General features: G+C 35.7%; 1 protein-coding gene across 1 annotated transcript in view; it reads left to right on the top strand.

The window, feature by feature from the left end:
• Positions 1 to 16,057, top strand: part of LOC132564249 (structural maintenance of chromosomes flexible hinge domain-containing protein 1-like) — a 75,991-nt gene that overhangs the window by 15,851 nt on the left and 44,083 nt on the right. Inside the window, exons 10-22 of the mRNA XM_060228925.1 lie at positions 1,184 to 1,397; positions 2,257 to 2,377; positions 2,493 to 2,552; positions 6,999 to 7,122; positions 8,274 to 8,468; positions 9,483 to 9,703; positions 10,241 to 10,323; positions 10,409 to 10,519; positions 11,090 to 11,167; positions 11,874 to 11,993; positions 12,925 to 13,069; positions 15,123 to 15,222; positions 15,413 to 15,485. Of these exons, the coding sequence (XP_060084908.1) occupies positions 1,184 to 1,397; positions 2,257 to 2,377; positions 2,493 to 2,552; positions 6,999 to 7,122; positions 8,274 to 8,468; positions 9,483 to 9,703; positions 10,241 to 10,323; positions 10,409 to 10,519; positions 11,090 to 11,167; positions 11,874 to 11,993; positions 12,925 to 13,069; positions 15,123 to 15,222; positions 15,413 to 15,485 (1,645 nt within the window). The remainder of the gene's footprint in view (positions 1 to 1,183; positions 1,398 to 2,256; positions 2,378 to 2,492; positions 2,553 to 6,998; positions 7,123 to 8,273; positions 8,469 to 9,482; positions 9,704 to 10,240; positions 10,324 to 10,408; positions 10,520 to 11,089; positions 11,168 to 11,873; positions 11,994 to 12,924; positions 13,070 to 15,122; positions 15,223 to 15,412; positions 15,486 to 16,057) is intronic.

Here is a 16,057-nt window from a genome sequence, read left to right as displayed (position 1 = left end):
AGTCTGTACAATGTGAGTGAGGAATGAGTCACTGTTGGAGAGTCTGTACAGGGTAAAAAAGTGAGAGGGGATTGAGTCATTGTTGGAGAGTCTGTACAGGGTGAGTAAGTAAGGAATGAGTCATTGTTGAAGAGTGTGTCCAGGGTGAGTAAGTAAGGAATGAGTCACTGTTGGAGAGTCTGTACAGAGTGAGTGAGTAAGGAATGAGTGACTGTCGGAGAGTCTGTACAGAGTGAGTGAGTAAGGAATGAGTCACTGTCAGAGAGTCTGTACAGGGTGAGTAAGTAAGGAATGAGTCACTGTTGGAGAGTCTGTACAGAGTGAGTGAGTAAGGAATGAGTGACTGTCGGAGAGTCTGTACAGAGTGAGTAAGTAAGGAATGAGTCACTGTCAGAGAGTCTGTACAGGGTGAGTAAGTAAGGAATGAGTCACTGTCAGAGAGTCTGTACAGAGTGAGTAAGTAAGGAATGAGTCACTGTCAGAGAGTCTGTACAGGGTGAGTAAGTAAGGAATGAGTCACTGTCAGAGAGTCTGTACAGAGTGAGTGAGTAAGGAATGAGTCACTGTTGGAGAGTCTGTACAGAGTGAGTGAGTAAGGAATGAGTCACTGTTGGAGAGTCTGTACAGGGTGAATGAGGAATGAGTCACTGTTGGAGAGTCTGTACAGGGTGAGTAAGTAAGGAATGAGTCACTGTCAGAGAGTCTGTACAGAGTGAGTAAGTAAGGAATGAGTCACTGTTGGAGAGTCTGTACAGAGTAAGTAAGGAATGAGTCACAGTCAGAGAGTCTGTACAGGGTGAGTAAGTAAGGAATGAGTCACTGTCAGAGAGTCTGTACAGAGTGAGTAAGTGGGGAATAACTCACTTATGTTGTATACTTTTAGGTGTCAACTGTCACGGTCAAAAGTTGAAGTACTGTCTTTTATAAATCATATTCTCTCTGAGCACAATATTGAAATAGATACCCTAAACTGTCCTCTCATCACTGTTTGTGTTTCTGTTTCGAGTCTCCAATGTTACTCTTACCTTTACTATTTATAGAAAATAAATCCATACCGACAAGGTTTTACATAACATACTTCACCCTTAGTATGATGTAATGTAATCCTGATCACTTCAGACTTTTTTTTTCAATTGAGGATGTATTACATTGCATTCAGTTTCATATCTTATCTTTTTTCTAGGTGAAGTTGTTTACAAAGGGTCACCCCCAACCACGTGTTGTTAATCTACGAGATGTAGACGATGACATGCAGACCCAGTTCATACGCACTGCAGCCAACTCCTTTGAGTTCAAAGCCAGTGTGGAGGGTTCGGGTGTTGTGGAGGGTGTGCTTAGGTATCACCCTTTTTTGTATGATCGAGAGACCTATCCTTCTGACGCCAATGATCCGAGAAGTATGTACTAGTCATAGAAAAGGTTACAGTAGAACTACAATATACTGATACAAGTACTGTTAGTCAAGAATATTATACTGTAGTCTCTTTCCACAGGTTCATGGGTACAGTAATTCCTTTGTGCACCAATTGGTAAACTGCTGACATGAATCATATACAAGTACTGTTAGTCAAGAATATTATACTGTAGTCCATTTCCACAGGTTCATGGGTACAGTAATTCCTTTGTGCACCAATTGGTAAACTGCTGACATGAATCATACTTATAGACGATTTCTTCACTAATAATCATCCACAATAGTGTTTTCTCACAATTCATTTATTGATATTGCAATTAGTTAATTAAGGAACATCTTAAAAGGAATAAATAAAAAAGATAAAATCAACACAGTAGTTTCAGGTCTAGCAACCTAAGTAAATATGTATATACAGGGTTTTCCATAAGAGCCGGTCGCCGGCCAATTTGACCGGCTACTTTGATCATTTGGCTGCCTACACCAATCCAGTTCCGTAATAATGTTCCGTACACGACTACACGTACACGGCAGGCCAGCCTCCTACTTTCACTACACAGCCTACTACTAACAAAATTATGGAAAACCCTGATATATATCAATTATTAAGCATTATGAAGATTCCTAGATGAAAGCACTAGCTTGATTTGACATGTGGTTTGAACTTATTCTGATATATACTTATATATAAACATATAAGTTGGTGCGAGGCCAGGAGAGCCCCAGTAAAAAATTATCTTGCATGATTCAGAAATCATAATCCATTGTCAATTGTGTCACATTATTCAAAATATCAATGAATTAACACATGACCACTGCTTGTACTGGTTTTGTTACTGTTACAGTTGAACCAGAAGCTTTTGATGACCATGACTATGCCATCAACGACCGGCCAGCTAGAGGGAGACGACCGGTGTTTGAATGTTACTGGAATGGCCGTCTGATTCCTTATACTTTTATAGAGAAGTAAGATCACATACGAAGGCTTAAATGCGATATGGTCGTCACTCATTGTATTATACTTTCTGTCAAATTGATTCTTATATAAGTGAAAATTCATACAAATATCTGTCTGTTGCAGTTTTGATTGGTGCGCTGAACCAAAGAAGAGTAGAGCTGTACCGTTGGAATGTTATAACAGGTGAGATACCATTGTCTAAATGATCAATGGACTTTCATGCTTATCTAGGTGACACCATCCTCAATACTCCAGGGGTTAAGATCACTTTTGCTCTCTGCACTCCTGGAACATGTCATGGCAAAATTGAAGGCACAAGCCAAGCAATTTAATTGGTTCAAGAAGAAAAAAACTAACCAATCACAGACTGAAACCTTTGTTTTTAAGATGACAAAGGAGGGACACCCTACTTCAAAGGTATTACAATATACCGTAATGTGACCTAAGGTTTGTTTGATGTACATCAAAGATTGTTTTAGTCTTTTTATCTTGCCAAAGAGATGTCACACTTGGAACCTTCATTTTTGCCATGTCATGTTCCAAGGGTGCAGAGAGGGAAAGTAATCGTAACCCCTGGAATATTGAGAATGTGGTAACACAGGTTAAAAATGTGTTCTGTGACACAAAAGTCTATATTGCCTCAAAATGTGGGCTTAAAATGATGCAATTTATAATTGTTTGAGGACATTTGACCTTATATAAGGATATTGGACATTATTAGGATGAATTAACCTCTTGTAATGATAGTTGACATTGTGTTGGGATGATTTGACCATATATAACAATATTTGACATTGTGTAAGGACATTTGACCTTATATAATGATATTTGACATTGTGTTAGGATGATTTGACCTTATATAATGATATTTGACATTGTGTTAGGATGATTTGACCTTATATAATGATATTTGACATTGTGTTGGGATGATTTGACCATATATAACAATATTTGACATTGTGTAAGGACATTTGACCTTATATAATGATATTTGACATTGTGTTAGGATGATTTGACCTTATATAACGATATTTGACATTGTGTTAGGACATTTGACCTTATATAATGATATTTGACATTGTGTTAGGATGATTTGACCTTATATAATGATATTTGACATTGTGTTAGGATGATTTGACCTTATATAATGATATTTGACATTGTGTTAGGATGATTTGACCTTATATAATGATATTTGACATTGTGTTAGGATGATTTGACCTTATATAATGATATTTGACATTGTGTTGGGATGATTTGACCATATATAACAATATTTGACATTGTGTAAGGACATTTGACCTTATATAATGATATTTGACATTGTGTTAGGATGATTTGACCTTATATAATGATATTTGACATTGTGTTAGGATGATTTGACCTTATATAATGATATTTGACATTGTGTTAGGATGATTTGACCTTATATAATGATATTTGACATTGTGTTAGGATGATTTGACCTTATATAACGATATTTGACATTGTGTTAGGATGATTTGACCATATATAACAATATTTGACATTGTGTAAGGACATTTGACCTTATATAATGATATTTGACATTGTGTTTGGACATTTGACCTTATATAACGATATTTGACATTGTGTTAGGACATTTGACCTTATATAATGATATTTGACATTGTGTTAGGATGATTTGACCATATATAACAATATTTGACATTGTGTAAGGACATTTGACCTTATATAATGATATTTGACATTGTGTTAGGATGATTTGACCATATATAACAATATTTGACATTGTGTAAGGACATTTGACCTTATATAATGATATTTGACATTGTGTTTGGACATTTGACCTTATATAATGATATTTGACATTGTGTTAGGATGATTTGACCTTATATAATGATATTTGACATTGCGTTAGGACATTTGACCTTATATAATGATATTTGACATTGTGTTAGGATGATTTGACCTTATATAACGATATTTGACATTGTGTTAGGACATTTGACCTTATATAATGATATTTGACATTGTGTTTGGACATTTGACCTTATATAATGATATTTGACATTGTGTTAGGATGATTTGACCTTATATAACGATATTTGACATTGCGTTAGGACATTTGACCTTATATAATGATATTTGACATTGTGTTAGGATGATTTGACCTTATATAACGATATTTGACATTGTGTTAGGATCATTTGACCTTATATAATGATATTTGACATTGTGTTGGGATGATTTGACCTTATATAATGATATTTGACATTGTGATAGGATGATTTGACCTTATATAATGATATTTGACATTGTGTTAGGATGATTTGACCTTATATAATGATATTTGACATTGTGATAGGATGATTTGACCTTATATAATGATATTTGACATTGTGTTGGGATGATTTGACCTTATATAACGATATTTGACATTGTGTTAGGACATTTGACCTTATATAATGATACTTGACATTGTGTTAGGACTTTTGACCATATATAACGATATTTGACATTGTGATAGGATGATTTGACCTTATATAATGATATTTGACATTGTGTTAGGACATTTGACCTTATATAATGATATTTGACATTGTGTTGGGATGATTTGACCTTATATAACGATATTTGACATTGTGTTGGGATGATTTGACCTTATATAACGATATTTGACATTGTGTTGGGATGATTTGACCTTATATAATGATATTTGACATTGTGTTGGGATGATTTGACCTTATATAACGATATTTGACATTGTGTTGGGATGATTTGACCTTATATAATGATATTTGACATTGTGATAGGATGATTTGACCTTATATAACGATATTTGACATTGTGTTAGGATGATTTGACCATATATAACAATATTTGACATTGTGTTGGGATGATTTGACCTTATATAATGATATTTGACATTGTGATAGGATGATTTGACCTTATATAACGATATTTGACATTGTGTTAGGACATTTGACCATATATAACGATATTTGACATTGTGTTAGGATGATTTGACCTTATATAACGATATTTGACATTGTGTTAGGATGATTTGACCTTATATAATGATATTTGACATTGTGTTAGGACATTTGACCTTATATAATGATATTTGACATTGTGTTAGGATGATTTGACCTTATATAATGATATTTGACATTGTGTTAGGACATTTGACCTTATATAACGATATTTGACATTGTGTTAGGATGATTTGACCTTATATAACGATATTTGACATTGTGTTAGGATGATTTGACCTTATATAATGATATTTGACATTGTGTTAGGACATTTGACCTTATATAATGATATTTGACATTGTGTTAGGATGATTTGACCTTATATAATGATATTTGACATTGTGTTAGGACATTTGACCTTATATAACGATATTTGACATTGTGTTAGGATGATTTGACATTACGCAAAATCTTTTGCCAGTGAAGAATTGGAATATATTGATTTGATAAAAACTTATACAGTGATGATAAATGATTATGTGACTAGTGATGATGTAATTGTTTCAGTGATGCTTTTAATTGATAGTTTTGACCAATCAGGATGGTGCTTTCAAGTCACTGCATTTAAATTATTCAATTTCCCTGTTCTGACTCATGACTTTAATTTTTTCATTCTGCAGATCTTTTTTGTCCACATATAAGCTGCACCAGTATATAAGCCGCCGAGGAAAAAAGCTGCACCTTATGACCCGTTAAATATGTTACATTTTTGCACATAATTCGATAAATTTCCATTGGAAATATTTCCATCTTGGGTAGAATTATTACTGTAGGATGACAATATGATGTAAAGCTTATGTTGACCTTGACTGATCCCCTAAGATTGACAGGACAAAAAAGGATCAAATAGACTCAAAAATCTTCTCAGTACCCAGATATGGTAATATCATTTAGTCTTCTTGGGTAAAATGGTGTAAGGGTGATTTGCCAAAGTTGTGAATTTCATGACCCCAGGGCCTTACATTACCCAGGGGAGGGGATAAATTGTATTTTGTTTTACATAGGAAACTTACTCAGGTTGTTTATTTGGGTTAGCAGTTTGTTTTGCACATTTTACATTTACATCACATGTATTATATAGTTACCTTAGTTTGTTCACAGGATCATTTCTTTGACATGTCATAACATCAAAGGTTTGAGAATGTATCTATCTCAAGTGATGGTTAAGGACAGTCGACCTCTTGTTTATTTTATATTAATTTTTATTTAACTTTGTTTTTTCTTTTTTTTTCACTTGAAATATGATCCTTATTCAACCAAGAAGTGACATTAAACAACCTGATTTTAGTAAGATATAATATACAGATGTATTAACCTAGAGTTGGTATTTGATATTTTGACCTTAGTGAAACACAATATTAATATGAAAAAATACATCAAACAATATGGCATCTGTGAATCATGATATTAACCAAAAAAGTGACATTAAACAACCTGATTTTAGTGTAACATGATATTAACTAAACAGTGACAATAAGCAGTTTTACCTTAGTGAATCAACATCTCAACCAAAAAGTGACATTAAACAACATTTTGACATATTTAAATATGATACCTACCCAAATTTGACCTTAGTGAAATGAACTGAACTAATTTCAATTTGTATTTTTAGAATATCCGGGGTGTTGTTTACAAATGACCATTTCCAGGTGAGCACCAATAAGCTCACGTTTATTGACCTGGAAATGAGATTACGAGAGAAGAACACTGTGTATTCACATCTCGTCAATGGACAGGTAAGGGAACTGTTAGCAGTAATTTTTATTTTTGGACCCCGAAACCATACATATATGTTATTACTCATTCCAGTGTGCCTAAAAAAATTCTCAGAAATGTTAGGAACTTGTAAGACATTGAGAGTCATCATTATAACTTGTTGTTTTGACCAGAGAACAGCACTGTTGAATATGTTGTCAGTGGGGACATATCAAGGTTGTGGTGATGAAGCACACTACACTATTACACACATGGTGATCCTATACTTTTGAATCTATGAGTTACTGCATACTTTTCTACAATAGAGGTCTTACTACAGAAATGTTGGAACACCAACATGCTTTAGAAATGTTGTATTAATATGAAATCAATTTTAGGAGTGAGAATTTCAAGTGGTTAGAATGCCAGGAATGTTTCTACTAGTTCTTGCTCCAATGTAACATATTTACCACTGCACCTCAACAATACCACCTGATTAAAATTATACAGTAAAAGTGCTCCCTCATACAAGTACCAATAATGATAGTATGGACATTGACATAAATGTTTTACAGCATTCAGCCTACAGAGGGTGAAGTACCCTATCTTTGATTTCTGTAGATATATTCGTATCTATATATAACTTTGCATTTTCACGAAAGTCAGAGCTTCATAGTGAGATTTACAATGATGCTAAAATGAATAGTAATTCTCTTTTCAAGTACTTGCCTTGTGGTAGTGTCAAAGATAATGTTTAAAATATATATAACAATTTTATTAGAGTTCTGTCAAAGACAACAGGATGGCATGGAAATCCAATCCATACTTGCCCCTCTGTTCATGTCATGCCATCTTGATGTGATCAGTCTCTCAGTACGAGAGATTTATTTGCATGTAATTTTTTAAGCACATTGGTCATTGTGGAAACTATATTGATATACTGTCGTATAATTTTGCGTACTTTTATCATATAACTAATCTGAATGTTATATGTCAATGAACAAAATCAAATATTTGAAAAGAATAGTGGAGGTCTTAACAGCTTTACAATGAAAACAAAATATGTCATAAAAGAGAAAGAAAGTACAAATATCACAGGAATAGGACATAAAATAACCTCGCATTGAAGTAAAGTCAGTGATGGCTAACAGTGTGCTGTAGGTATGAATTTGGCATTTGTTTGATTTTTCAGGAGCGGAGAACAGCTATAGATCGGGAGTTTGTGGCTTGGCTAAAGGAATGCCATGATCAGAGTGATAAACAGATACGTTTCTCACACTTCAAAGGTGTTGTGACTCGCCAAGACCTACCCAAACACAAACAGTTTCCCTGGTCTGTTTACGAACAGGTGGACTGGGATGGCAAGGTCTTCAAGAAAGGTCAATTGGTAAGGGTCAAGGGTCAATCTTTACAGATGTCCTTTTGTTATTGTGCTCTTAAAAGGAGACTTTGTCTGTCTGAATAAAAGAAAATATGATTATCATAAGGCTTCTCCATCAGTAATCAAATGTAGAATATCTCCTTTTAGATTGTCATATTTTTAACCTTGAAGACTGGGAGTTGTATAATATTACCATATTTTCAGGTTATAACCTGCAGAGTCAATTTTTACCAATTTTTTGTTGATTTGATCCACAAAGTTACACAAAGTCATTCACATCATAAACAAGCATTGCTGTCGGCCTAGTATTTGACCTTTTGAACCCAGGATGGAAAAAGGCTATTGTAAACTTCTGCTATGGCTTCGAAGTAACCGCAAAAGATTAGAAGATGTTCATGTGATTTGTATCAAAAAGTATGATTAATTAAATCAACTAGAATGTTACTTCAAATCATCCTGTATAAGATTGCAAATGACGGCTGTAGATGATCTGTTTCAGTCACAAACACGTGACGGGCAGGGGTACCTGTAAAAAAACTCAGTTCAGTCTCGTACTAGTATGCTTTCTGATCTTTTTTTGTTTGTTTTTTTTTTTTGTGTAAGCTGCATGCCTGACTCACAAGAATAATAGGTCAGCTTGTAATTCGGAAAATATGGTATTCTTTTTCAATTGAAATTCTCCAGTTCAACACTCTGTGAAATTTGTTGGCAAATACTTAACGCAAACAAAATATTTTTTAAAAAATCATAATTCAGTGAATTGTAAATCAACGATATTTTCACAAGCATTTCAAACTGGAAAAAACAAAAGCAAATGAAAGCATTCTTTGCCAAGAAATATGTTTTTAAAAGGAAACATCATTCTGATGTAAGTTATATGGTATGGAAATATTAGTACTCTCTTTATCCTGTAATAAGCCCACCCCATGACTTTCAGTCAGAGTTCATATGTTTGAACTCTGGGCTATATGATGCTAAATTTGATATATCACAAGCTGCAATGAGATCAACTGTGTTTAGGTGAGGATACAGCGGACTGTGCCAATGCTACTAGGTACCATCAAACGTTTCCTGCTGTACGGAGAGAATGACAATGATGTATATGCAACAGGAGGTGATATTGAGGTCAGCCAGGAACCAAAGTCCCTCTACGATGATGAGAAAATTGTACCCCTGTCGAAGCTTGACCGTAGCTGTTCCTCACAGGCGGTCCGTAGACACATTGACGAGGAGGAGGCCAAGTAGGAAGATATTTTAAACTATTATTCAGTCCATTATTTCTTAGCCATATAGTTCAACACCATAAACCACTATGTAGTTTCTTAGCAGCTCACCTGCTGGATTGGCAAGTGGGTTTTTGTCCTGGAAAAGCATTTGTTAAAATCTTCTGACAACATTGTTTTAATAATCTGGAGACTCCAGTTGTATTATATCACCTGCACATATATAATACTGAGGACAGATGTGAGCCCAAATAGTTCAACATTATCAATTATTTTAAAATATTTCCAAGATATATAATTAGATAGTGCTATTCACCCTTTGTACAGTTTTCATGATTGCATGTGGTAGACTCTGCTGGTCGACGTCTGTTTGATTTAAAATCAAAGTCTGGAAGTACTCATTCTTAAACATGTTTCTAAAGGCCTCTATCTGATGATAAATGCAGATGAATTTTTTCTTTTTTTAAACTTTGTTGAAATTTGAATTTGTTTTAATGGAATTTAAATTGTTCAGGTAAAAGAATTCAGTTAATTTCTATTTATTTATCGTTATAGATTACCATCTACTCTGATCGTGAACTGGCCAGAGGGTTATGAAGTGAAACAGAATGAGAGACGACCTGCAGGAAAAACAGTGGGTATGGTCCTTTATCTAAAATATCCATCTAGATACTAAATTTGTGTCAGTGTTCAGGTAATTAATTAAAAAATATATATTTACAGGCGACATCAAAGTCCAGATTGCTAACAAGAAAGGTGAGCTGATCAGCAAGCTCCCAGGGACTGCAGTAGTGTCCAAGAAACTCCTTGTAGAGCTCAAGGTTGTGTGGCACTGTAAGTAGACAAAGTTTATCATTTTTAATACTGCTAAAGTTTCACACTAAATACTCAGATTCCATTGCTCAATTTTTTGATCATTTATCCTAATGGCACAAATAACAAGGGCAACAACTCCTCTAACGCATCATAGCATCTTGTTCTTTTCCTGAATAGGTTTGAGTGGTTCTGAACTTGGAGCATTTTTTATAAATTGTTACTTGCATAGTATTTGATTGGTTATTTTTCAACATTCTTTGAAACAAAATTTCATGTTTTGTAATAACCTGCAGTTTATGGGTTTTCCTGCATTTTAGGACTTTTTATGATATTGGAAAAGTATTGGTTCAGCATTGGTAAAGTGTTCAAAAAATATTGGTAAAGGGGTGGTAAAGTATTGGTAAAGTGTTCATTAAATATTGGTAAAATGTTGGTGAAGGGTACTTGAAATATATGTAAAGTGTTGGTAAAGTATTGGTTCATTCAATCAGATAAGCAATGTATTAAAACAACTTTTCAGGAAGGATTGGCTGATAAAACTTCTTTGATATTGTTTGTAGTTCATTCACAATATTTTCCTTTGAACAGCTAGCAGTGGTGATGAAGTCATGGTGTCACATATTAGTCAACATGGAAAGAACTGGCCTTATTGGTTTAGAAAGATGGGTATGTAACTCATTATAAACTCAGCAAGAACTGATGGATAAAAATAGGAAACACCTGGCTCAGAAAAATGGGTTTTTAACACATTGCAACACTAGAACTGGCTGTACTGGTTAAGTGGGTTTCAGAAAAATTGGTTTTTAACACATTACGAACACGAGAACTGGTTGTACTGGCTCAGAAAAATGGGTCTTAGACACATTATAAACACAAGCACTGGCTGTACTGGCTCAGAAAAATGGGTCTTAGACATAATAAACACAAGAACTGGCTGTACTGGTTCAGAAAAATTGGTTTTTAACACATTACGAACACGAGAACTGGCTGTACTGGTTCAGAAAAATGGTTTTAAACACATTATAAACACAAGCACTGGCTGTACTGGCTCAGAAAAATGGGTCTTAGACATAATAAACACAAGAACTGGCTGTACTGGTTCAGAAAAATGGTTTTAAACACATAAACCAAGAACTGGCGGTACTGGTTCAGAAAAATGGGATTTAAACACATTATAAACACAAGAACTGGAGTTACTGGTTCAGAAAAAAGTAAATTACTAACTTAGTATCTTAGGATATCCAAAGTAAATCCAGATTTGAATTGTTGTTGAGAAACATTTTCACAACACTAGGCTCTGTGTAGGTCTGACACAATAATGATTTATTTTTTATCAGTTGATACTATATATTGCTATGTTGATCTCCCACAGAGAACATAAAGAACCTAGGACCCCATACTTTATCATTACAAGTGGTTTTGAATGAGAGTGGAGCTAATACCTATGCTGGTAAACAACTACCCTCATACAAGATCAAGTTCCATGTCACAGGTGAGAACATTTAAGTGGCTGTACAGGTGAGATCACAGAAATGTTTAAATGTCATTGGTAATATCATATAAATGTTACTGACGAGATCACAAATCTGACAAGACTGTCACTTATAAAATCACATAAATTTGCGATCATTTTTTTCAGATCACAGTTCTATTTAAATGTTGCTCATGACAATACAAGTGTTTGAGTGTCACTTTAATGATGTCATAAATATTATTAACAGTAAGGTCTCCAAAACTAAATATTGGTGAGATCAAGTGTTGAAATTACTGAAATATTAGTGCTTGTTTTTTTATACCCCTGATTAAGGTAAGGTAGGGTAGTTAGTCATTTCATCTGTCCGTCTGTTCATTCTTGATAACCTTGTGTAGGAGATATATCGTGAACGGATTTAGTTAATATTCACACCATAGTGTCTTAACACCAGATTAGATTCTGATGGTCATCGGTCAAGGTTAAAGGTCAAATGTCACTGTTGACCATTGTTGAAATAAAGAGATTGTGTACAAGATATCTAAAAATAAAAACCAATAGATTTTGATCAGAAGAAATCTGGGTGGTCAGGTGACACAGTGGTAATGCACCTACCTTTCACCTAGCCATCCAGGGTTCAGTTCCTGGAATGGACATCAGGTAAGGAGTCACCTGCCTAACCACGTGAGTTTTCTCCAGGTACTCCATTTTCCTCCCACAAGAAAACCGTTTGTGCCCTTACATGCAGGCCAACAAGAGTGATTAGTATAAGTCAAAATATCTAGTTCCAGAAGTTTATATTATATCAGTTGAAAAAGTCAAGGGCTTCAGATGTGCCAGTGCTTACTTTGTAAAAACATGTTGTCAGTAGCTGAAAGATTAAGTTTGGTGTTTGACATTAACATCTACATGATAATCCTATTAGCTGCTGAGATCTTTTTGTAATTTATAGAGGCTGAACCAGAGAAGTTCACTGTCGGAATGTTAGATGGACCGTTCAGAGTTGGTGTTCCGTTCCAGATTCCATTGGAGTTTCAGGATGAGTTTAACAATCACAGTAAACCATCCATCAAGTTTTCTCCAGAACTGGAGGCGAGGTACTGTATAACTGTAGTATGAACTGGAGGCTAGGTACTGTGTGACAGTGGTATGAACTGGAGGCTAGGTACTGTATAACTGTAGTATGAACTGGAGGCTAGGTACTGTGTGACAGTGGTATGAACTGGAGGCTAGGTACTGTATGACTATAGTATGAACTGGAGGCTAGGTACTGTATGACAGGGGTATGAACTGGAGGTTAGGTACTGTGTGACTGTAGTATGAACTGGAGGTTAGGTACTGTGTGACTATAGTATGAACTGGAGGCTAGGTACTGTATGACAGGGGTATGAAATGGAGGCTAGGTACTGTGTGACAGTGGTATGAACTGGAGGTTAGGTACTGTATGACAGTGGTATGAACTGGAGGCTAGGTACTCTGTGACAGTGGTATGAACTGGAGGCTAGGTACTGTGTGACAGTGGTATGAACTGGAGGCTAGGTACTGTATGACTGTAGTATGAACTGGAGGTTAGGTACTGTATGACTGTAGTATGAACTGGAGGCTAGGTACTGTATGACAGTGGTATGAACTGGAGGCTAGGTACTGTGTGACAGTGGTATGAACTGGAGGCTAGGTACTGTATGACTGTAGTATGAACTGGAGGTTAGGTACTGTATGACAGTGGTATGAACTGGAGGCTAGGTACTGTATGACTGTAGTATGAACTGGAGGCTAGGTACTGTGTGACAGTGGTATGAACTGGAGGCTAGGTACTGTATGACAGTAGTATGAACTGGAGGCTAGGTACTGTATGACTGTAGTATGAACTGGAGGTTAGGTACGGTATGACAGTAGTATGAACTGGAGGCTAGGTACTGTATGACAGTGGTATGAACTGGAGGCTAGGTACTGTATAACTTTAGTATGAACTGGAGGCTAGGTACTGTATGACTAGTATGAACTGGAGGCTAGGTACTGTATGACAGTGGTATGAACTGGAGGCTAGGTACTGTATGACTAGTATGAACTGGAGGCTAGGTACTGTATGACTGTAGTATGAACTGGAGGCTAGGTACTGTGTGACTGTAGTATGAACTGGAGGCTAGGTACTGTGTGACAGTGGTATGAACTGGAGGCTAGGTACTGTGTGACAGTGGTATGAACTGAGGCTTAGTACTGTGTGACAGTGGTATGAATTGGAGGCTAGGTACTGTGTGACTGTGGTATGAACTGGAGGCTAGGTATTGTGTGACTGTGGTATGAATTGGAAGCTGGTACCGCTTTTGCATAACCTGGTTGAAAGTGTGTAGGTGGCACAGAAGTAGTCCATGATAAACTAATTCATCTATACCAAATATTGGAACTAATTTACGGAATGCTGAAAATGCAATTTCAGAATTTCCTTTCAAACATAAATAATTAACCAAAAATAAAATGTCATCCATTTTAACTTTTACTTATTAGCTTAACATTTCTAAAAATATATGTGGGCACTGAATCTGGCTAATGATGAAATTCTAAGCAACTAATTATAGTTAACAAGTTAGTGTTGGATATGAATGACTGAACTTCTCCAACAGCAAGTGGTAAACATTCCTTAGTCCACTTTCAGTCCTGATCTGTCCCTAGCATTTCTCATGCAGGTTCAGCTGGTTTATTCGTTTCATCCGCTTACACAAAAACAATCTAAGTACTGTTTGACTGGTATGAAGTGGAGGCAAGGTACTGTTATGCTTATATGCCTTAGAACAAGGTACTCTCTTCTCATTTGTCTTACTCCATAAACTTTAGGCTGTGTTTCTTTACCCTTTCGGCGCCAAATATTTCTCACAATGTACAGCTCGGCGCCAAATATTTTCCGAAAAAGATCCGAAACAATGGCAAAAATTGTCGACTAAAGTCGCCTACGTCAGCCTGTCTGCATGTCTACTTTAGTTGCCTACGGCGGCCTGTCTGCATGTTGATTTTAATCGCCTACGGTGGCCTGTCGCCTTTAGTTGCCAACGGCGGCCTGTCTGCATGTCAACTTTAGTTGCCTACGGCGCCGAAAGGGTTAAAGCATTGAAGAGTTTAGTGAATACAAACTGACAATGGTGACTTATTTTACAGTGGACTAGAGCTGAGTTATGAGTCAACACAGGTGAAAGGTTTTAACTTAATCATCAAGGGGATTGTGGCCAAAGGAAGTGTAGCTGGTAGTGCTGGAAAGGTGAGTCCAGAGTACAAGTGTTGTTTATTAAAATAAGTATTTATGTGTCATTAATTGTGGAAACATTACTGAAGACACCAGTCACATGTACCAGTGAACAAGTTACTATGATATTAATTAAATTTCTTCAATATTAAAGAAAAAGAGATGTGATACTGTTATATTTAGGTGTTTATTGATATGATTTCAGAGTTTCATCATGACCATTAAAGTACCAGGACTGGAACAAGACAGTCAGACACTCAAGATTAGGCTTTTACCAGGTAAATCTAAAACTGTCAGTACAGATCAACCTCTGTACCAGGTAAATCTAAAACTGTCAGTACAGATCAACCTCTGTACCAGGTAAATCTAAAACTGTCAGTACAGATCAACCTCTGTACCAGGTAAATCTAAAACTGTCAGTACAGATCAACCTCTGTACCAGGTAAATCTAAAACTGTCAGTACAGATCAACCTCTGTACCAGGTAAATCTAAAACTGTCAGTACAGATCAACCTCTGTACCAGGTAAATCTAAAACTGTCAGTACAGATCAACCTCTGTACCAGGTAAATCTAAAACTGTCAGTACAGATCAACCTCTGTACCAGGTAAATCTAAAACTGTCAGTACAGATCAACCTCTGTACCAGGTAAATCTAAAACTGTCAGTACAGATCAACCTCTGTACCAGGTAAATCTAAAACTGTGTCAGTACAGATCAACCTCTGTACCAGGTAAATCTAAAACTGTCAGTACAGATCAACCTCTGTACCAGGTAAATCTAAAACTGTGTCCGTACAGATCAACCTCTGTACCAGGTAAATCTAAAACTGTGTCCGTACAGATCAACCTC

The sequence above is a fragment of the Ylistrum balloti genome, unplaced genomic scaffold (assembly GCF_031769215.1).
Source record: "Ylistrum balloti isolate Yb309-2 unplaced genomic scaffold, AGI_CSIRO_Ybal_v1 Utg369680, whole genome shotgun sequence".
NCBI classification, from domain to species: Eukaryota; Metazoa; Mollusca; class Bivalvia; order Pectinida; family Pectinidae; genus Ylistrum; species Ylistrum balloti.
The sequence above is the reverse complement of the archived record's forward strand: the minus strand, read 5'-3'. Positions and strand labels throughout refer to the sequence as shown.